This window comes from Melanotaenia boesemani, chromosome 6 (genome assembly GCF_017639745.1).
Source record: "Melanotaenia boesemani isolate fMelBoe1 chromosome 6, fMelBoe1.pri, whole genome shotgun sequence".
NCBI lineage: Eukaryota > Metazoa > Chordata > Actinopteri > Atheriniformes > Melanotaeniidae > Melanotaenia > Melanotaenia boesemani.
Window position 1 is genome coordinate 11,414,896 of NC_055687.1, and position 21,221 is coordinate 11,436,116.

At 38.8% G+C, this 21,221-nt stretch overlaps 2 protein-coding genes across 4 annotated transcripts; both read left to right on the plus strand.

Annotated features, from left to right (window-relative positions):
• Window positions 1-463: 463 nt before the first annotated feature.
• On the plus strand, window positions 464-12,221 carry tp53inp1 (tumor protein p53 inducible nuclear protein 1). The gene is given in 5 exon segments (XM_041988011.1): window positions 464-713; window positions 3,046-3,246; window positions 3,249-3,422; window positions 7,500-8,010; window positions 8,222-12,221. Coding segments are annotated over 4 exon segments (957 nt in total). The 5' UTR covers window positions 464-713; window positions 3,046-3,197; the 3' UTR covers window positions 8,445-12,221.
• A 537-nt stretch (window positions 12,222-12,758) lies between these two features.
• ccne2 (cyclin E2) lies at window positions 12,759-20,223 on the plus strand. Of its 3 annotated transcripts, none has more exons than XM_041986846.1 (12): window positions 12,759-12,808; window positions 14,836-14,874; window positions 15,324-15,405; window positions 15,495-15,548; window positions 16,159-16,301; window positions 16,759-16,894; window positions 17,002-17,148; window positions 17,274-17,369; window positions 17,502-17,636; window positions 17,760-17,871; window positions 18,048-18,205; window positions 18,735-20,223. In XM_041986846.1, the coding sequence occupies exons 1-12, from the start codon at window positions 12,792-12,794 to the stop codon at window positions 18,843-18,845; spliced, it is 1,230 nt and encodes a 409-aa protein (XP_041842780.1). In that variant the 5' UTR covers window positions 12,759-12,791; the 3' UTR covers window positions 18,846-20,223. The 3 variants fall into 3 exon arrangements, with proteins under 3 accessions (XP_041842780.1, XP_041842782.1, XP_041842781.1); XM_041986848.1 differs by lacking the exon at window positions 12,759-12,808 and adding an exon at window positions 13,193-13,247; XM_041986847.1 differs by lacking the exon at window positions 12,759-12,808 and adding an exon at window positions 14,004-14,129.
• Window positions 20,224-21,221: the final 998 nt, after the last annotated feature.

Here is a 21,221-nt window from a genome sequence, read left to right on the forward strand (position 1 = left end):
AAGTAGTGTAAGGTGTAGTGCTGTTTGCCAACTAAAACGTTTGTAATCTGTATTTTATCCTCCTTTATCCCTGATTATGGGGCATCCATTGTGGTTTATTCCTAATCCCGCAGGCTACACATTATAGAGGCATCATTTTGAAGGATTTCAAGCGTCCTACATTGCCTACCATTGTTACTGCTTATTTACACGTGACTGGATAAATAGTGCAGATTGTAATAACATAGATGCAGTTGTCCTTCAACAGATATCCACGTTATGTGACCTGTTTAATGGATATTAATCACCCACAAGAGAGGCCCCAAAGAGCTTATCTCTTTTTGTGGTAGTTATTATGTTGAAACGAATGCAATCGTCTATTATTTATCCATGAGATGTGCTATCCGCGAGGAGGAGGATGAATAGTGGAGGAGAAACAGGTGCAGCAGATTATCAGCCTGCTGTTGGTGGTGGTACAGTCGGTTACAAACCTTTTTCTGTTCGCCGTTCGTCACAGCTGCTCACTGTTTACAGAGGCGGGCTCAGTTCACTGTTTTCTTGAAGCGTAGAGCGCTTAAGGTTTTTTTTTCATTGCTTGAAATGAGAATGACAACCGGAAATACGAGCGCGCACTCGAATACCTGAACGCATCTTAACGGTATAACACGTAGAGCGCGTTTAATTGCAAGTAGAAAACTCGGACATTTAGGACTTCGTGTTGTTGTCTACGGAAGGTATTCCAGGCAGTTTGGATTTATTTCATCCGCGCCTCCTAGCGGTGATTATTGTAACAGTTGCTGTGAATGTTGAAGAGCAACCTGCGATTTACACCAAATACTAAACCTATTGGTTGTAGTAGGCCTAATGTAGCTACATTTTCTAAGGTTTTTCCAAGTTTGTTTATTTAGTATATAGGGGTGTGAAATAGTCTTTTCTTTAAGAATTCAGTATGTTTTTACAAATTAAATATCTTAATACCTCTATATTATTTATTAATATCCTATATAAATTCCATACTTATGTTTTCCCTTCCCATACTGTTGCCTGTTGTTGTGGTCAGTGGTAAAGATTTAAAGTATTATTAGGACTTTATTTAAAAAAAATCATAAATATCACTTTATTGAAAATTTATCAAGACCTTTTAAAATAAACACTCAGGTAAAATCAAACTGACCTACTAGATTGATACAGTTAGGTCGTTTAAAGAAAACATGACCAAACTGAGTACAGCTGGTCAAACAAAGTAAGCAGTGTATTTATTTACTAACTGATGTCATGCTTTACGGTTAAGTAGTTGAACAGATAACATTATGTGATGAAGCTGAAAGAGCTTATGTTGTTCTTCAGATTGCATGAATATTCACAGATAAAATCATTAAAACAATACTGAATTTGTATCTTAATTAAAAAACTTTCTCTACTCTGTAGTTACATCTATAAAGCAAAAGAAAAATACTGCAATGTTTGATTCATTCTAAAAACCTTTTAGATGGGTTAGATTATCTTTTTAATATATAAGGTATGTTTGCAGAGTTTGTCGCAGACAAAACACAGAGGACAGCTGCAACTTCATGCACTACCCGACTAGGGCTTTTTTCTTCTTGACTCTTGAATTTTTATTAACCGAAATCCATGTTTTTGGCAGCTGCACAGGGAGTGGGACTAGTTTAGAGAGATTTTATTGAACTGAAACAGTAAAATGAGAGACAAAGGAGAGATTAAAAGATTCGGAGGGATATTGTACAATTGGCTTTACACTGCACTAAGGCTGTGCCAATAGATGTCATTTATGTAGCAGCTGCAGAGGGACAGTTACACTGATCACTTTTCATTTAGTCTACTTTCCTAATGCGAAACTCTGGAAAGAGTCCAGCATACAGGCTGCAAGCCAGCTGTGTCTGTGTGTCCTCTGAGGACAGCAGATCTCTTTATGTATGGCTGAGCATGACACAGATACGTTTCTCTGTGTTTGCTTCCGTCAGATCAATATTCTAAGAAACTGGAGCTCCTGCTCGCATCCGTCAGACCTGACAGGAAATGAATCCAGTGATGGTGATTAACTTTACAGCCCTGATAAATCTGCGTCAACAAGCAAATATTTACAGAACCATTGTTAGAGTCCTTGTTGTGTGTTTTGATTTGTCGGAGATGCCCTGCTGTTTTTGTCAGCCTCCATCTTAAAGTGTTTTATGGGGAACGAGGAGGGGATTCTTGGCAGGTAAAAGCAGCAGCTGCATATGTTTACAATCAGGCATAAGAATAAACAATGGACAGCGCTTGTGTTGAGAAGCCAGCTCATGTAAGGGTCAGTGATTAAAAGTGAACCGTCTTCAGATCTACCTGTTATTTCCTTTACACAACCCAAAAAAAAAGAAGTCAGGAAGAAAGAGAAAGGCTATAAAAACACAAAATGATATATAGATCGGATATTTTTCTTTTGTTTTATGATGAAAATATAGGTGAACATCAAAAAGCCAGTACATCTTAGTGGGCCTGTGGAACCAAAGGCATATTTTTAGAGTATCTTTTAGAGCTGATGAGGTTTCTGGTAATTTAATAATTACTTGACTGGCTGCTGAGACCCATCTGACCCTTTTATGGGTCATGCACTGCAAATACACTTTCCAACTTAAAAAGTAAATAATATTTGGATGCTTTCAAGTCATAAAATCAAAGCTGCTCTTGCGATTTTTATTATCAATAACCCGTATGGCTGTGTAACCAAAAAACAAAAAAGGTTATACCCCAAACATTTGCAACTTTTTTCCTTTGTTTTCAGTTTTCGGTTTTCTGGGTTTGGACTTTTCTGAGACTGGTCTGGTCCAGTCTCAGAGTTTCCAGCAGCATTAAACACATGTCTATTCCTGCTCAGCAGAAATGAGCTAATGATGAAAGTAGAGCATTGAATAGTTGAAGAGTCTGATTCTTCCCTCAAGACTCTTTGATTATCTCACACTTGACCCTGCTGATTTGAGTAGAATCAGAAAAGTAGCTTGTTGGATTCTTGTGGTAAATCTAAGAGGACTCTGCTGATTAAATCGCTGTCTCTGTCTTGTCTCTTTTCAGGGCTTTCTTTTGTACTTTTGCACTTGTTAAATCCCGACGTTGAGCGATGTCCAGCGTGTGTCTGCTGGCCCTCAGATGAACCATGACCACACATTATTGATGCACTTTAGCACCTTTCCGGAGACTTCCACCTGCCGTGCACCCTGCAGCTGATGACCAAAAAGCCTGCCCCTCCTCCCTGCCGTCGCCCTGAGCTACGCGCCTCCCTCGGCCCCTTCCTGAGCCTCACGCCCCTGCAGGACATCCCGGGATGTTCCAGAGGTTCACCAGTGCTCTGTTTGGGGATGACGTGGAGGAGCTGAGCCGACGCAGCAGACCTGGAGATGGCAAGGAGGAAGAGGATGAGGATGAAGACTGGATCCTGGTCAACTATCTAGGTAAGTCTGACCCACAGAGAAATAAGTACTTTTTTATTACCAATAATTAATTTAAAAAAAGTAATTTATTACTACTCAAGCAGTAGGAATTCTACAGATTCATTACATTTGTACGTTCTTCATGCTTAGGTTTATGTGTTACAAAAATCATGAGATTTGAAAAACATGTATGGGCAGGGCTTCTACACTTTATTACTCGTTGTTGAGAATTTCCCAACATGTCACATGAACTCTGCCCTACACAGAACAACCACCAGCAAACTTTGCAATCTCACAATTTCTAATCATTTCACTGATGAGACTGAACTTCATAAAACTGGACAAATTTTGTCAGTTGATACATATTTCATACACACGTTAATTTGTTTGCATTTTCAGCCATGTGCAGTAACCACAGACTGGTCTCCAAACGCAGGTTTATCTCCCAAAGTCCGTGCATATTCTGTAGCTGCAGTGTAACTATTATATGGTATAGAACGGTTAGTTTTGTTTCACCTCTTCCTAGTTGAGCTTGAAAGTACTAAGTGACACAGTTTAAGACTGAAATTGACATTTTTGCCTGCCACCAGCTAATCTGTTAATCTGTTACATATCGTAATAGCAGTGAAGTTTGGGAAATGCTGTGATTTGAAAGTTGAAATAGTAAACAGTAAAAAAAAAAAAAAAATCTCAAAATGATCAGGTAACTATGATTCAAAACAAAAACACAAAGCCTCAAATGTTTTCCTCCTGAAGCTAAATGGACACATTAGTGTCAAAACTCAAAATAGAAAGTACGGACTAAATCATGATTTCTGTGTATGCGTGCCAGCGGGATCATTGTTTTGTTGTTCATGTGCTGACATTTGCGTGCAGCGTAGATGGTATGGATTGCAGGCATGCAGACTCTGCGTGAGCCAAGAAAATGAACCTGGTAGTTACATGGCATAACTTCAGTCCTGTGAGGACCAGGATGGTGTGTGAAAAGATGTGCAGCCATTAACAGGACACGCAGATGGTTGTATTTCCACTTTGGACCTTTTCTACTCTGCCATAAGCAAAAAAACAAAAAAAACCTGAAGTTTCTCTTAAGTTATTATTTTCCCTTCTTGTATGTGATAGAATGTGCAAACCCATTCCTTTGAAATGTGGAATTCATGGAACTGCATGCATGTCTGCTTTCCGTGTTTAAAGTCCATATAAAGTCTGTTCATGCGCACGTACAAACCATTAATTAGCCTTAAAAGTACACCTTGACAGAAAGAGTTCAGTTCACATGTTCACATGTTCACAGTTCACAGAGATAACAGTTAACATTCTGACTCACCTGCACATGTTTATTTGATGATATATTTGATATTTATACATGATGTCAGTCAGATGTTGTATTTTTTTCTTTCCTAACAGTCTGTAAACAAATTAAAAGTTGGATGAGCTGTACTATGAGCATTGGCTTCTGTATCACTGCTGGTTTTAATCTGATGTCGTGCCTCTTTTGTTCTGATGTTAATTTGAAGGCTCTTTAAATTCTAGCTGCAGCATCATAAATATTGATACAAGTCAATGATGCAGGACTTTCAAGGAAATTTCAGCTTAGCAATACTAATAAAGATGGTGGTTTGGGTGAAGAAAGGGGTCATTTCTGGGGCATTGGTTTGGGAACACAGATTAAATGTGGAAAACTTAAAACATTTTGGAGGTAAACCTGCATTAGAGATGAAAAGAATCCCATAAAGTCAGACAGTGAGATTGATAGGAAGGTCAAAGACAAGCTAGCAAACAGATTTTCAGTCATAATTAATTAGTCAAACTGACTCTTTATGAGAAAATATAAACCAGCATGAAGCAACAAGTTGGAAAGAAATTTATTTTATAACTTTAGAGTTGTGTAAAGGCAGGTCAAAGTTGAGCCAAGTTTCCAGAGCTGTCTGAGAGCAAAAACAGATCCCAGTCAAAACAGAAACAACACCGAGAGAAGTTCAGCAAGTCTCACACGCTGTATGCAGCAACATGACACACTGCAGTAACTTTCTTATGGCTCTCAGTAAATCTTGGCACAGCTCTTTGCTTTGGCCCACCGTTAGCTCGCTGCCGGTCTTGACTTGACTTGACAAGTCTCCGATTCCACAGCTGTGCGAATATTTCAGGCAGAATGGTGGGGGGAGGAGAAACGGGCTGTTTGGCCCACTTTGAGCAAGGAGGGGGAGGTTGTTGGACATCAGGCAAATCAACCTGTAAACAGGCCAAACAAAAGCACCCAAGGAACCTAATGAGGTAAAAATAGATCTTGGTGGTTCCCTTTCTAGACCAGTGAAGGTGGACATGTATGGACTCTGAGCTGCCTCTGACACCCTCACACTTAAAACATACCTGTCTACAGCATTGTGTTTCTCCCTTTATTTCTAAAAGGCAGGTTATTTTCTGAATGCAAAGGGAATAAAATGTACAAAGGCACCTGAGGTGATTATAAAACAGCTCCATGCATGCTTTTGCTTTAAAGCTTATCAATGTATTGATGCCTGAGAAACACATTACGCATATCCAAAGCAGATTTATTAACTTTGCTTACATTCAGCTTGCAAATAGGTGTTTTATAAGTGATTGTTGCTTGCAAAATATAACTAACTCATCTTGCAAGCCAATGCATAGTAGGCATTCAACTAATTTATTCTGATTTGCATCAAAGTGAGCATGATGTTGCAAAATGCAGCTTGAAGGTAAAAGTAGAATAAGTTTAGTTGAATGTGAACAAAGCTGTTTGCTGTTTAAAACCTTTCAACTGAGCCTTTGTGGTTTGTGGTTCAGTTATCTAGCCCGACCTCATTAACCCAACACACGGCTAGCCAGAGTGACCAAATCAGTGCTGCCCTCGTTAATGATGGTGCCTCTTTGCTGTTGAAGAAACCTTTAGTCCAGGTGATGCATAACACCTGCAGCCTCTGCAGGAGGAGATCAGCTGCTGATAGACTCGGGCAGGGAACGTTGTGCTGCTTCTGGCGAGAGGATAAAGTGAGCATAAGATCAGCCACTGGGCACTGAGTCAGCACTCTGCAGCTTCTCTGTCCTGTTGTGGGTAAACAAGGATTCCTCTGTGGACTCCTGAGAGTCAGAGCCACCGGGTAGTGGTCATGTCACGTGTAGTAATGAACCTTTAACACTTGCTCACATGCATGAAAACAATATACATATTCATACACATCAAGAACAAAGAAGTCAGGGGAGATTATTCAATGGGGATCTCAAGGTCTTATGAGTTTGTGTGTGTGTGTGTGTGTGTGTTTGGTAGGAAAATAAACATTGCAGGGTCAGATAAAGTTGAATTTTGTCTTGTTTTTTTTCAAGCTTTATTTGACCACTAGAAAAAATAGCATGTCCTTAAACAGAACTGAAATCAAACAGAGACATCTGCTTATTCGACACAGAGTTATTTTTAGTGTCCTGTCTGCTAGCTTGAGATCATGTTTCCACCTCTTCCTGTTTCTTAGTTAATAATTAGAAGCTGATGCTGGACAAAAACAAGGTTGATCCCCTTAACCTGGAGCTTTTGGCAAGCCTCCAGTTTTTCCACATTGCAGAGTCAAACGTCTAGCAGTGCAGACTGTTGGCACGGTTACAGATGATTTATGTGCAGAAGAATGTGCAGCAGTTGTCTCTGCTGCATCTTGTGGAGGAAACAAGGATCAGGTGGTTGTGAGAAGATAAAGCTGCTCTCAGTCTGTGAGATAGGTTTAGTTGCACTCACAAACAGAAACATGTGTGCACAATGTGGATTTAGTTGGACATGTAATGCTGGTCTGCCTGCAGCTCTCTGGCTGCTCGGCATCCACATAATGTTTACATCTGACAGCCCCTGCTGCTGCAAAGACAATGTGCAGTGCCGTCTGCTGGGAGACTAAAGGCATTACATGTTTCAGTATAAATTAAGGCAAAACAGCAAGTAAAAGGCTTATAGAATGAAGAAGTTAAATACACATCATTTGCCATCGTGAATTTATTATGCCAAGTTTTAGGATTTTAATGAAGTCATTTGTAAAATATGTTGTTATAAAGTATAACATTCTTAAATCCCATTAACTCCCCGTCTTCCTCTCTCTACAGCTGAAACTTGCTCCAGTCGCTGTGGTGACAGCCTCGCTGGATCCACAGTCAGTCCTGAAGATGAGGAGGAGGACCTGGTGATGATCCCTTCCCCTATAGCCAGCCCTGCTATCCGCTACGCCTCCTGCACCTCCCTCAACTCTACAGCCGACACCGACCCAGACGGTGGCGCAGAGGAGGAGGATGATGTGGACGGTGAGGAGGGAGGCTTTCTGCGTCTAGATGCTTGCTCTCTGGAGGAGAGCTGGTTTGTAACCCCCCCTCCTTGCTTCACTGGCTGCGGCAGCCAGCCAGTCCTCCTGGAGACCAGCCCTCTGGAGAACCTGCTGATCGAGCACCCCAGCATGTCCGTCTATGCCCACCACAGCCCCCCGCGACTGACCCTTGATGCCCTGCCACGACGTACACTTGACCGAGAATTGGAGTTTTTGTCAGGCAATATGGCCGCTGACCCAACAGGTTCAGGTGGAAAAGAGAAGGCGAGATGCATGCTAGATGGACCTCGACACAGGTAAAATAGTTAAATCCAGTAGATTTTTTTTTTCTGTAGAAAGCTGAATAAATGAAAGCGTTCATGGGGAGAATTTGAATTTCAATCTAGACAAGTAGGGATTTTTACATGATAGGAACCAGAGTTTACTTCACATGTGTGCTTGAAAAATTACTTCACTGATTAGACAAATAATTTACTATTTCTAACCTGGCCTGTGTCTTTCCTGCAGGTCTGATGTGGCAGTTGTACAGCGTCGCTCTAGCCTCCACTCCCCCTGCTACGCTGCAGCACTCTCTTCCCAAACTGGCCTCCTGCAGCAGCGGCCAGGTAACGCCACCCAGCGCACCCAGCCACTGTCCCGCAAGGCCCTGCGGCGTCTCAACCTACTGCGCCCCCCGAAGACCGGCACCATGCACCTGCACCAGCCCAGCCAGAGGCACCTTAACTTCTGAGGGGTCTTGGCTTCATCATCATTATCATCACCCTCAACTACAGTACAGTACGGGGATCTAACACTGGCCACAACAAATACCCACCTCCGTTTTCTTTGCTTTTGATTTTCTGAAACAAACACCAGCAACTGATGACTCACTTGATCTGTTCTGAATTCTGATTGGACGGTGAGGTCCTTTTCATTGTATCAGGTTATGTGGCCAGTGAGGAGTTTCTATCTTTTCTTTCATCCATTCTCATTTAATTTGATGCTGAAAAGGGATGTGAGAAGTGTCCCGTCCCTCTCTCAACAAGCTCTTCTGTTTTTCACTTCTTTGTGTCCAATCACAGAGAGAAAGAAATGTCACAATGACTCCCTCTTTTTCTCTTCCTTTCTTCATCTTCTTCTTTACAGACAATTTAATAAGTAGAATCAATGCTGTAGGTCACTTTATTCAGTGGCAGGTTCCAGGTGTGGCAGGACAGTCCAGTGTTGCCATTTCAGGGTCTCGCAGTAGGATGATTGGTTGCCTGGCAATTTTCTGGCCACTTATCAAGCAAACAGGAGACATTTCAGATCTGAAATCACTTGAATATGCACAGTGCAGCAGCACAGTGTTTCCATTTAATCAGTAGAGTGTCGTAATGAGCCTTTGAGTGCAGAAAATGACCAGGATTAGCATGTTGTTCTCACTGCGTTGCAGGCAGGTAGCAGGAAAACCAGCCATTTAAGCGTAAAACCCCTCAAATACAGGCGACTGCTAATTGCTGGAAGAGGCTCCAGTTTCCCCACAACCCTTAATTGAACAAAGCGGTACAGAAAATGAATGAATGAACCCCTCAAATTCTCAGTTTCTGCATTTCACACAAAAGATAGGTTTATTGTAAATGTATAATCAAATACAATGTTTTTTAGCCCTTATTTTTAAAAAATGCATTAGACTGATAGACTGATTGTTTTTTGACATTTTTTAAAGAAATCCAGTAGAAGGAGAAATCATTGTGGAAACGTCTTCATCAAGACTTCACTGTAGCTCCGTTTAACAGACTTGAACACAATCCAGACGTGAGGATGCAGCATTCAGTTGTTCCTGTGAAACTGGAGAGCGTAGTAACTGAAAACTGAGAGACAGAACAGAGAGTTTTAATAAAATTAGACTCAAACGCACCACTGTACTGCAGCTGCTTTGCCTCTGTCCATTTTCTATTCTTGTAGATCAAGATATTATTCTTTAATTTCTTTTTCACTTGCTTTGTCTTTATATTCACTCAGTGTCATGTTTTTCACTAACACAGTATAAATGGTTAATTACAAAATCAGAAAATAATAGTTACAGATAAAACTAGTAATGCAAACTGTAACACCAATAGCTGGATTTAATGTGTTGGAGCCTTTTGAGGGGATTTCTGGTTAGTTTCCTGCCTTTTTCAGATCTACATTCTGTTAAAGTCAAAGCTCCCTGCTGCACCATATGAACCTGTTTCTGACTTTATAATTCAGTACTTTTCAATTTTTAAAAAAAAATGATGGTAAAGATTACTGGGTTAAATATCACTAAACACCTTGTTTTAACGGTAGCTTTGCGATAAATAGAGATGTAAAAAAAAAAAAAAAAAGTATCTAAAAAAGAAAAAAAAAACTTCCAAAATATTTTTTGAAAAGAAAAAAACAAATTACATATCAGTATGAAGTTATACACATTTATGGTTTTCTTGCTTATGTATGTGTGGATATGTTCGTGTGCAATCTGTTGCATGGTTGTAGAGTTGTGTTGGTGTCATGATGGTGGAAAAAAAATTGACATGAAAATGAACTATTTTTCCTTTTTTGTTTGTTCTCAAATGAATCTGCAGTCCACTTCTCAGGGTCACAACCAATCACCTTTACACGTTTAGGAAAATGCAGATTTACTTGATGGCTAAGATTCTTTGCGTGTGTCAGACTTTTCCAGTTTTTTCCCTGCGAGCTTTCCCATGTGCAAACGTTTGTGAGAATGAATTAATTTTTCAAAAGCTTCTTTCAGTCCCAGGACTGTGCAAATGAACTGTCACATGTCTCTTGGGAATCCATCAAGATGCAGAGAAACAGACTTTCAGCAGTCCTTCTTTCTCTCTTTTTTTTCGTTTGCTTTTGTACCTAATATGGTTTTAGAAATATACTTTATGCTATTTCAGCTGTTCTATTTTCCATGCTAAATTAGTTACATTTTGTTTAACTAATATTTAAACCAAAAAGTAGAAGTGATTTTTAACCTTTTGATTTTGTATAATACTAATGTTCTTTATTTTGTGTGTACTGTTGTGGATTTTTTTGTCAACAGCTCGTGGGCTCAGAGCTCTGAAATAGTGGACTCTTTGGTATTAAAAATGTGTCTGCTGTAGGGAAAATGGAGCCCAGGCGGAGTCACCACACTGCAGGAGGAATGAGAAATATCCAATCACACACAGTGACAGAAAATTACAGAAGCCCATTACTGCCAAGAAAAGATAAATTAAGTTTTTTTCTTTAAAGACTTTGACTTGTTTAAATTAACGTTAGTCAAACTAAGTAAAAACTTTGATTCAGAAAGTTCCTGTTTCAGTTATGTCACACTTGTAGTTTTTCTTTTTTTTTTTTTTTTTTTTTTTTTACCTTTTTTCCCAGTATAACTTAGTTTAGTTTTAAAGTACTTTTTTATGGTTCTTAAATTATCTTGAATAAGTTGGGGGCTCTATAGCTAAACATTTCATTGATTTCCTCAAGAAAACTTTGTTCAGCAACTATGAAAAAGACAAAGTGAGTAAGTTTAAAATCAAAGTTTAGGGAATAGATCTCGTTTAAAGGTGGTCAGTCCAATTTAAATGAATTAATTGAAAAGAAATAGGGCTCAGAAAATATTCTGTCACTCTGGGTGAAAACTTTTTGCAGTGTGCTCCATAGTCTGGTTGTGTTGATGGGATTGTAGCATTGAGAAAGCACTAACATGTTTGTTAGGCATCTGTATGATTTATTGTAAATAGTATGATAGTGGAGTGGGTCTCTTATGTATTTAAGCTTACTTTTAGTTCTTGAATGTCTCACTCTCTCTGCTATCAACCTTTGCAATCATGATGATTTTTTTTTGTTGTTGTTACTGCAATGTTTTTTAAAAAGACAAACTTTAAGACAGAAGGGATTAGAGGATATGTTAAGGCTCTTCCTGCTGTCAGGAGCCGTAAATATTTTATCTGTGTTTTTGTTTCTGTTCTCAGCTCATCGCTCTTTAAAACTAACAGGGATTTCTAATGTTTTTGTTAAATGCCTTGAAATCTGTGGATCACGTGCCTTCCAGGTTGAAATATTGTAATGACAATGCATCAATGAAGAACTTGAACTCTTTTGATTTTTTTTTCTAATGCTCCGATTGGACTTAATGGATAAAAAACAAGTAAACAGACATCAGAAACCAACTATGCATCACTTGGAGAAAGTATATATATGCTTGTGCCGCCACCATCCGCCCAGCCTGAGTACAGCTTTTCTAAAGGCTCAACAAACCAGACAGAATGATGTAGCAAAACATTTTTTTCCTTTTTTTATTATTATTTTTTAAAGTGTGAAGAATATCTTGTGGCATTTTTATTTTTCACCAATGTAGATGTGTTTGTTCATTGAGTAGTTTACTGGAATAATACAGCACTTTGCCAAAAAGAAAAAAAAGGTGTAGGAATTTTAGAGTTAACGTTTTATTTATCAACATAACTGGTTTCTTTATTTGTATTTTGGATATTTGACAAATTGATTCACTCTTTTCTGATGTCAGAAACAAACAAACAAAAAGCTAATACAAAAGTGGGGTCATCTGTTTTTGGACTGTAATAGTTAATACATGTGATCTCTTATTAGCCTATAATAAATGTTTTCATACACAAATCTGGCCTTTGTTTCTTATTTACTTAGTTTTTGGTTTTATTATTATTTATTAGTTAATGTTATTACAACTATAGAATGACACAGTAGTGTAAATGGATGCTCTCTTCATTTGTCTTTTGGCTGTCCAAAAAACAAAATATCACTGTGAAATTATTGTTATCTTTCTTTGATAGTTTTCTGTATTTGAAGTCATTAAGGGTCTTTGTGGAGTCTTTTTAGATCTTTTGGTGGGTTGGAATGTTCATATATATATATATATATATATATATATATATATATATATATATATATATATATATATAAAGAAGTCAAAAGCTGAATGACAAGCTCTTGTCATCAGATTTCTGCTGCCCTGTTTGACAGCAACACCACGTGCTGTCTATGTTTACATTCTGAAGAGAAAGCACGCGGCTGTCACTGCTCATCCTCTCATTGGCTTGACGTCACATGGTTACCTCCCACAGGCGGGACTCGTATGCGGAAACAGTTCAGGTACCGCGTAAAAATTGTAATATAATTCTATAAAACCCAACAAATACTCTATTTGCCCGATGTAAAACTGTACTATATAGTGTACCGACTCGTTAAAATCCAACCGGAATGTACGGAAATTAGTGTTTACTTCACAAAACCTTCGAGCGACACTGTGTTCATAAGAAACTAGTGCAATATCGTGGAAACACGGTGAGAAAACACGTTTAACTGCGCTTAACACTTTTACTAATATACCCCACAGCAGAGCGGAGTAAACTTACCCCCTTTAAATGATTCAGTGTAGTTCATTTGTAAAAGCCCCCGCTCAGATTTGAACATTTAGCGCGTTTATGTTAACCGGGAACAGGCATGCGCACTGGTGGTAGCAGACAGATGCGGATATAAGGATTGGCGCCGGCGCCACAGCTGATGCATTCATTCATCCTTCACTGAGGAGGTAAGACCACCGACCTGAATCGGACAGTTATACTGAGAGGGTCGTTTTAGGGCAAGTTGCTGCTGCTGTTAAAATCTTCCTGGGGTTTTCACAGTGAGCTCTGCATGTAAAAAGCCATTATTTAAAAAGGAGGTATGTGTAAAATGACTTTAAATCAGATCACGAGAGGAACTGTATAATTAATGTAGTTTTAGATCTTTTCTGTAAAAGAAACACAATACTTACTCAGAGCGTTCTGCTTTACCTCTTTTGGGTTTTGTATTTGCTCATGGACGTCTACTTAGTGAAAATCGAGGGGCTACTTTGAGGTTTGTTTGTACCAACATTGAGGTTTGTCTTATAGAATTTTTAAAAGTTGCTTTCAGAGTATCCTCTGTTCTGTCAAACCGTATGCCTTAAACGTACAAGTTTTCAGATGTTGCATGCAAAACTTAAGATTACTTGGTAATGTGCATATTGGGGATACCTAGTTCTTGTTGACCTGGCTAGCAGTTGCCGGGCTTGGTTTGCTAATTACAGTAGCTCCCCAACACAGCGTTGCCTCGCGGTGGGCTCAGATTAGTCGACTTTAACATGCTCGGAACGGGCTTCTATTAAGTTATTTGGTTCTGGAAACCTGGTTCTAGAAGTTATTAAATGTTTAAACGTGGTGTGACTAATATTAAGCTGTCTTTTGTGCTATTTTATTCTGGTAAACTTAGGGCAGGTTCGGAGAGGAGGGCTCAAATCCTCCCGCTTCTGCGTTGTGGAAATTGGCGCGCCTTTGAGTTTCAATCTTCGATAAAAGTTAATATTTTGCTGTTTTACCCACTCAAACTACACAATAGATACCTAAAGACATGTGGCTAATCGTTGAAGACGAGAAATTGGAGTTTAGATGGGGTATTTTTTGGCTTTTTTTGTTTGAAATCGAGGGAGCCGCCAGCCCCCCTCTTTCTGTGCTCCAGTTGCTACACTAGCTTACAGAACTTGGCTGGCTAGTTTGGCTCTGTATTAACCTCTTTTGATCACTTTTAACTCTTTACAATGAACCGGGAAGTTAAACTATAACCACATATTGTCTTTAAGGTTTTTGGTTAATTTCTTTTTAGTTACCTCTTATGGTTTTTGTCGTGAAACTTGAGAGTTCGTTATTCTAGTTCACGAGCTAATACTGTGTCTGCTCTCATAAGCTAGCAACAGATTATAACAGATTTAAACTGCTTGTAAAATTAGACTTTTTTAAGATTTTTGTTACTAAAGCCCAATATGGCTCCATCAAGAGTACTTTAAGAGCAAGTTGTGGGTTTCTTATAGTGTTATTTCATTAGTTTGGGGGTTCATTCAGGGCCATTTTAGGCTTGTATGGCCTCACTAGCTACCTGTATACATATTGGGTAATTATTTGTATTTGAGGGCCACTGGCTCCAGCAAATACCCCTTTAACTTTGAGGAAGACTATATAAGGGTTCCAGCAGAATTTGATCTCTTTAGGTTATTTTATACTTGGATAAATTCCCAAAATGAACCCCCAAAAAACCTTAGTTTGTAAGTACATAGTCATAGTTCTGAAATTTCACCTCTCTTCTTTTTATTTCTTTTTTTGCAGCGGAGCCATAAATAAAGACAACACCATGTCCAGACGCAGGTATGCAGCTAGTTGCTAAAGTTTCTCTAATTTACCTATGACACAAAGAGGAACTACCCTTTTTTACAGGGGGTGGGAGAAAAGCTGATTTGCAAAGCATGTGCAGAAAACACATTTTTCCTACTAACTTACTTAAACCTACTTAATAACTAAATAACTTTTGTTATTTAATGTCTTCACTGCCATGCATAAACAGCAAACATCTGTGAAATGATGACATGTAAAACTGATCATTTTCAAGGGTTCAGCTTGTAGATTATTAAAGATTATTAAATGGTGAAACGTTCACATCAGTTTCATGCTTTGCCTTAATGTTACTTGTATAAACTGTGGAAATTGAGTTTAAATGGAATTTGAATGACCCTTTTTAGATGGGCAATAAGTTGAATGACATGTGCTTCATTACAAGAAGCTCCAAAGATGCTGATGTGATTTAATTTTAATTTCAGTGGTCGTATCACACTTCAAGCCAGAGATTCAAACACACCAGAACCAACAGTGAAAGTCCCACTGAAGAAAAGAAAGACAGAGGTTTGTCTTGTTTTTATCTGCTCATCACATGTTATCATGTTATAGCTGTTCACTTTAACCTGAATTTAAAAATTAATTTTCTTCCTCAGTCTTCTAAGAAGAAGCTTCAACCTGCTGCCAAGAAACAAAACTATGAAATAAAGGTTAGTGTGTCCACATGTCCCCCACGCTAAATGATTGTGTGTGTTTATAACTGATAAGAGCTTTGCACACAGTCTCCGCTACTAATTCATTATCTGTGGTGGGTGTGGTACCGCCCAATAACATTGTGTCCTGCCCTCTTTTTAATTTAGTCCTTCTTTTATGTATTTCCACAAGTTTCCATTATGTTATTTTCAGTAAAGTGCCATACATTTGTTAGTTTAACATACCTTCAGGTAGTAAAGGGTAGCCCACTTTGTCTTTATTAGCAGTGGCTCTGCAGTACCTACATTTCAACAGAAGGTGTCACCATTTATCTTTTAAATATCAGGAGGGCAATGAGCGCATTTTAGTATTAACATTTTATGCTTTATACTAAATGCTTCAAACAGAAATTATGTACATAATTTGGCTAATGAGATGTAAGAAAAATGAATAAATACAAGAAGCCGGCACCCAAAGACTCTACATGAACCACACTGAGTCATAAGTTTTAGAGGATGGAAAATTTTCAACATTGTCCGTTTCTGACTGAAAAGATCTAGTTGTAGTGCTGTGATCAGCTATTCAAAATTGCATTTTTAAATGTCCTTGTATTTGATGTGTTTCCAGAAATGTTGGCCAGAAGATGATGTGGGTCCCTGCATTCTCATTGAAACTCCCCACAAAGACCTGGAGCCCACAGACTCATCTGGCTTCAAACAATACAGGTTCAAGAACCTCTTCATCAAGGCTTCCCCCATTCCTAATATCAGGTAGTTAAAGTATTTTGCAACTCAGTGAGGTCAACAATTCACTCCTTTGTTTTCAATTGATGCTTCACTCCACTCTGCATTCAGATTTTAATGTTCTTGCTTAGTTAACTTGGCATTAGTTTCTATTACTGATGGCTCACTTTATTTTTCTCCTGTAGGTTTCAGTAGGAGTAGCTTTATTCTGTTCATGTAGTTGCTTGAACTAATTTTTAGCCCAAAACTTTTTGTCGTCTTTTCTGAGTAGTGATGGAACTGAGAAGTGTTAGCTGCACCGCTAGTCTCCACTTGTTATGAAAACACTAGCGGTACGTCAGGGTTTATGTCTTTTCGGATCATTGGACTGGCGTAGCTAATGTAACTGGGCTGCAGAAGATGATATTCATATTAAGTACGCTGCATCTTTGCATTAAAGGCAGCAAAAATTTTATTAATTTATCTTTTTATTTTTGTCTTCCAGCTGGGCCTGCTCAGATGACGTGTGGATAAAGATGATCAGCAAGGAGCTGAACTATGGACACGACAAAGGCTACTTGCAGCGGCATCCCAAACTGCAGCCCAAGATGAGATCAATCCTTTTGGACTGGCTGCTTGAGGTGAGTTGTAATACAGGACTGAAAAGTATGTTTTTATGTACCCTTAATTTACAGAAACTGGGGTTATCATGATTATAGTTCAAGCCTGTATCCATGTTTCTGTGCAGGTGAGTGAAGTGTACAGCCTCCACAGACAAACGGCATACCTCGCCCAGGACTACTTCGACCGCTTCATGCTGACTCAGGAGAATGTCAACAAAGATTACCTGCAGCTCATTGGCATCACAGCGCTTTTCATCGCCTCCAAGATAGAAGTGGGTCCCTCATACATTTCTCATATTTTTATGTGGCTATGTATCCGAATCAGTTTCATCACTGAAATTGTTAAAAGCAACAAATGCAGCTAATTTTTAAATAACTGTTTACCTCATTTCCTTAGGAAATCTACCCTCCCAAAATCTACGAGTTTGCCTACGTCACAGATGGAGCTTGTGACATCTGGGACATCCAGCGCACAGAGCTTCACATACTGAAGGTACGTCTACAGAAAGCGAGGTTCTTCTGATGCAGCCTCACAAAATACTGCTGTTTGGTTTCTGGAAGAGTTGTACCACCTGAAATCATCTTAAATGTCCAGTAACTGACCAATGTGAATGTTGTCCTGCAGGCTTTGGAATGGAAGTTGTGTCCAGAAACTCCCATCTCCTGGTTGAAGCTTTACGCTCAAGTAGAAGCTCAGAAAGACGGAGAGAACTTCTTGGAGCCACAGTTCTGTCAGGAAACATACATCCAGATCACACAGGTACCTTCACAAGCCAACATGTGGTCTCTTCTTCCTCATGTAGAAAATTTGGCATGTAACTATGTTTATGATCCAGGATGACTGTAAACAAAGCATATGGCTGACCTTTATGTCTTGTTGCAGTTGTTAGATTTGTGTATGATGGACATCAACTCGTTGGACTATAGTTACAGTGTTCTTGCTGCTGCAGCCTTCTGCCACTTCTCCTCTTTTGATGTTGTCCATAAAGTCTCAGGTAGGTGTCACCTGTAGTGCCTGATTTTAATTCTGCAGTGGAGTCCTTGTCTTCATGATTTTTAGTTAAATAAAATTAATAGGTTTTATTTTTTTAGAACTGATAATTAGAAACATCTTTGTGCTTTTATTTATTTATTTTTTGTTAAAGTCAGTGATATTCTTGTCTTTTTGCAGGCCTGACGTGGGAAAGCGTCTCTGACTGTGTACATTGGATGACTCCTTTCATGGACACGTTGTGGACTGAAGCAAAACCTCGGCTGAAGAACTTCCCTAAAGTTAAAGCTGATGACCGACACAACATTCAAACACATGTAGCCTACCTGGACCTGCTGGTGAGCAAGGAGAACACGTATCTATAGAAATGATGCAGCCAGAATAATTATACATTAGTATTTTGTTGTCATATTCTGACCCAATAGGGATGTCTTTTCAGCACAAGTCTTGAGCTGTGAAGGGTTTAACCTCTTTCTGCCTAAAACAAGTTGGAAAAAAATATTCATGGCTTGTAGTGGAAGCTCTTATATGAAACATGAGTTAGGTCTAAACAGTAAAAATGTTAGAGGTATATTGTAATTTAAATATTTACACGTGAACTACAGGGGCTCTAAGAACTGTTTGTTAGTAGTTTTCCATGGAGTGTCCAAAATTCACCTGCAGCTGTTGGCTTTTATCCACTAGTAAGTTCTCTGTGTATAGTGTAGTTCGTGAGCAAATAGGCAGTTTTAACAGTTTTAAGTTAACTTTTGTGAAGCTTTGAAGCAGCCGAGTCATGAACTTTTCCATGTTAACAGTTTGAACGTCACTCATTTGTTGGAACAAAACAAATTTCCACTTCTGACATTATGATTTGTCATCCTGCAGAGAAAAGCGCAGGAGCATCAAATCGACAGTCTCGACTGTCAGCTCTCACCTGTTGCTGCAGGAACTTTCCTGACACCGCCCAGCAGCACAGAGAAACCAGCCAATCCCTGAGTGGGAAAGGACCAAGTGAGACACGCTACCTCTCCTCAGTCCAACCTGATGTGATGGCCGACATTTGAAAACACGGCTCGCTGAACAGGACGCGACTTGGGCAAACAGACCTCTTGTTTTGTTTTAAATTTTTTTTTTTTTTAACACTAATTTCAGACTTCTGGTGGTTGATTCAGTGACCAGAAAATGAATTGGTTTAATCAAAATAAAATCTGCAATGGCAAAAAAGGGAGGCTTACAAAATATTCCATGGCACCTCCAAAGGAAAAAAGAAAGTCTTTGGAGCTTTTTAAGCGATTGCAGTTCTTAGTCAAGTTACCAAATCTTTTGTTTAGTCTGAACCAGCTGCAGGCATCTCTGCAGCAGATGCTTTCCTTGACTCGGTGTTAAGTGGAGAAACTGGCAGTAATGACATTTGATCAGATACTTTTCTTTCAAATAAACAAGTTTAGGTTTGTGAGGAAGCTGATCATTTCATACCTGAGAGGTATTAACGGGGAATTTCACTGGTGCTATTGTTAAAATGGAGGCATGTGTGCCTCCAGATTTTGCTACAGTTGATTCTCAGGAAATTAGCAAAACCAGGTTTTTTTTTTTTTTTTTTTTTTTTTTTAAATATAATTTTTATTAACGTGAATCACACTCCACTTTAAACAGGTGGATTTAGGCATGTGATGCATTTAAATGAACATCCCAATTTGACATTTCATCTCTGAAGTTTCGCCATAGAGGAATAGATGTCTTGATTTATGAACTACAGCCTGTTCATACAGAGCTACAGGAGCCATAGGAATGATAAATTCAGTTATTCTGACGTGTGCATGTGCTTCTAAATGCATTTCACCTACACGTTGCAACATTGTCTTTAATGTCCTTGCTTTTATTTTTTGTTGTAACTGCTGCAACTTAGTTGCACCCTTTTGTTACATTCCTGGGAAACTTGACAATTGTGCAAAGTTTTGCTTTTTCATTTTAAGGTCTTGTATTTATTGATAAGCCTTAGTATGTAAAAGAAAATGTTTGTTCATATGTAAAATCTTTTCAGAGATTGAGCTCAGTCTGATCGCTGCCAAAGGCTAAAGCTATTTATAATATTTGCTCTGTGACACCGCTTGAATTACAGTTCTGCATCAAATATAAGCTGGACTTTTTTCTTAGTGCCTTTTTTTGAATAAAAGAGCTGTACATTTACTTAATTTAAGCTGGAGCGAGCCCAAAGGTGGAGATCAAATAAACCTGTGACTGTAAACCTCTGCAGTGAAGTAACCATGTGAACTGTATGTAGATGTTTAAGAATGTATGTTTATGTAAATACAACAATTCAGAAATGTGTAATTTCTTTTATATTTGAATGTCTTAAATAAATGATTTTTCATGCTGACTTGTTCACAAGAACAGATTCATTCCAATATTCTCAGCCCAAATGTAATTTAATTTTTACTAAATGAATTTATGGGTGTGTCTCCTGGTAAATGATCTGTTTATAGGGATTAATTAAAATATTTCTTAAGGCTTGCAGTCCCATCATAAAACGCGAAAACTTTGTTGTAACAATGCTTCTTGATAATTAACCACATATTACTGGAAATCCTGTTTATTTCCCTTTTAAATTTTGCCACAAGGATAATTCATTTGTGTGATGAGCAGCAGAGTTGAGTATGTGGGTTTAGCTAATTACAATCATTTTATTATGCTACTGACAGGTTTTGAGCTTTTGGTATCTCAGGTGTTGACAATCAGGTGCAAATTCCATAAAACTGGGATGTCAGAGCGGCTGGGAAGTGGGCATGCTGGGAAGACTTTCCTCACTGCCAGCACTGGTGCAAAGTTCTCAGAAAATCTGGAACAGACTTCACACAGCCAGTCGTTGGTCTCATAAGGCTGCCAGGAGGCCTATCCTGACTGTCTTTCAGTCATTTGCCTTGGTGTCTCAAACATGTGCACAGGAACCTGGACATGTAGAGGAACGTTATGTTCAGTAATGAATCCAGATTCTGCCTACAGCAGGTGGATCATAGGGTCAAAGTGTGGAGAACACTATGCTGATTGCTGCTCCAGGTTTTGATGGAGGCAGTGTGATGTGTGGAACGAGCGGCATCTCACTCATTGGGGAAAAAAAAAGTCAGTCTCGATGCAGAAAGCACAAACACGAGTCAGTAGCAAAATAACATGTTGGTACATTGGCAGACAGGATTGGCAACCCACATATTCAACTCTGCTGCTTATTCCACAAATGCATTTTCCTTACAAATGTGGCTCCATTTAAAAGGCAAATAAACAGGCTAGATGCATTGTTACAACAAATAAATAATCAACCAAACACAAATGTATTTACTTTTTTGTGCTAAATTTATATATAAATTTTATTTAAAAAGC

Excerpts from the sequence above, each read along its gene's own strand:
- ccne2 (XM_041986846.1), top strand. Across the intron at positions 14,875-15,323 it reads AACACCATGTCCAGACGCAG|TGGTCGTATCACACTTCAAG; the intron begins GTATGCAGCTAG and ends TTTTAATTTCAG. Across the intron at positions 17,872-18,047 it reads TGTTGTCCATAAAGTCTCAG|GCCTGACGTGGGAAAGCGTC; the intron begins GTAGGTGTCACC and ends GTCTTTTTGCAG.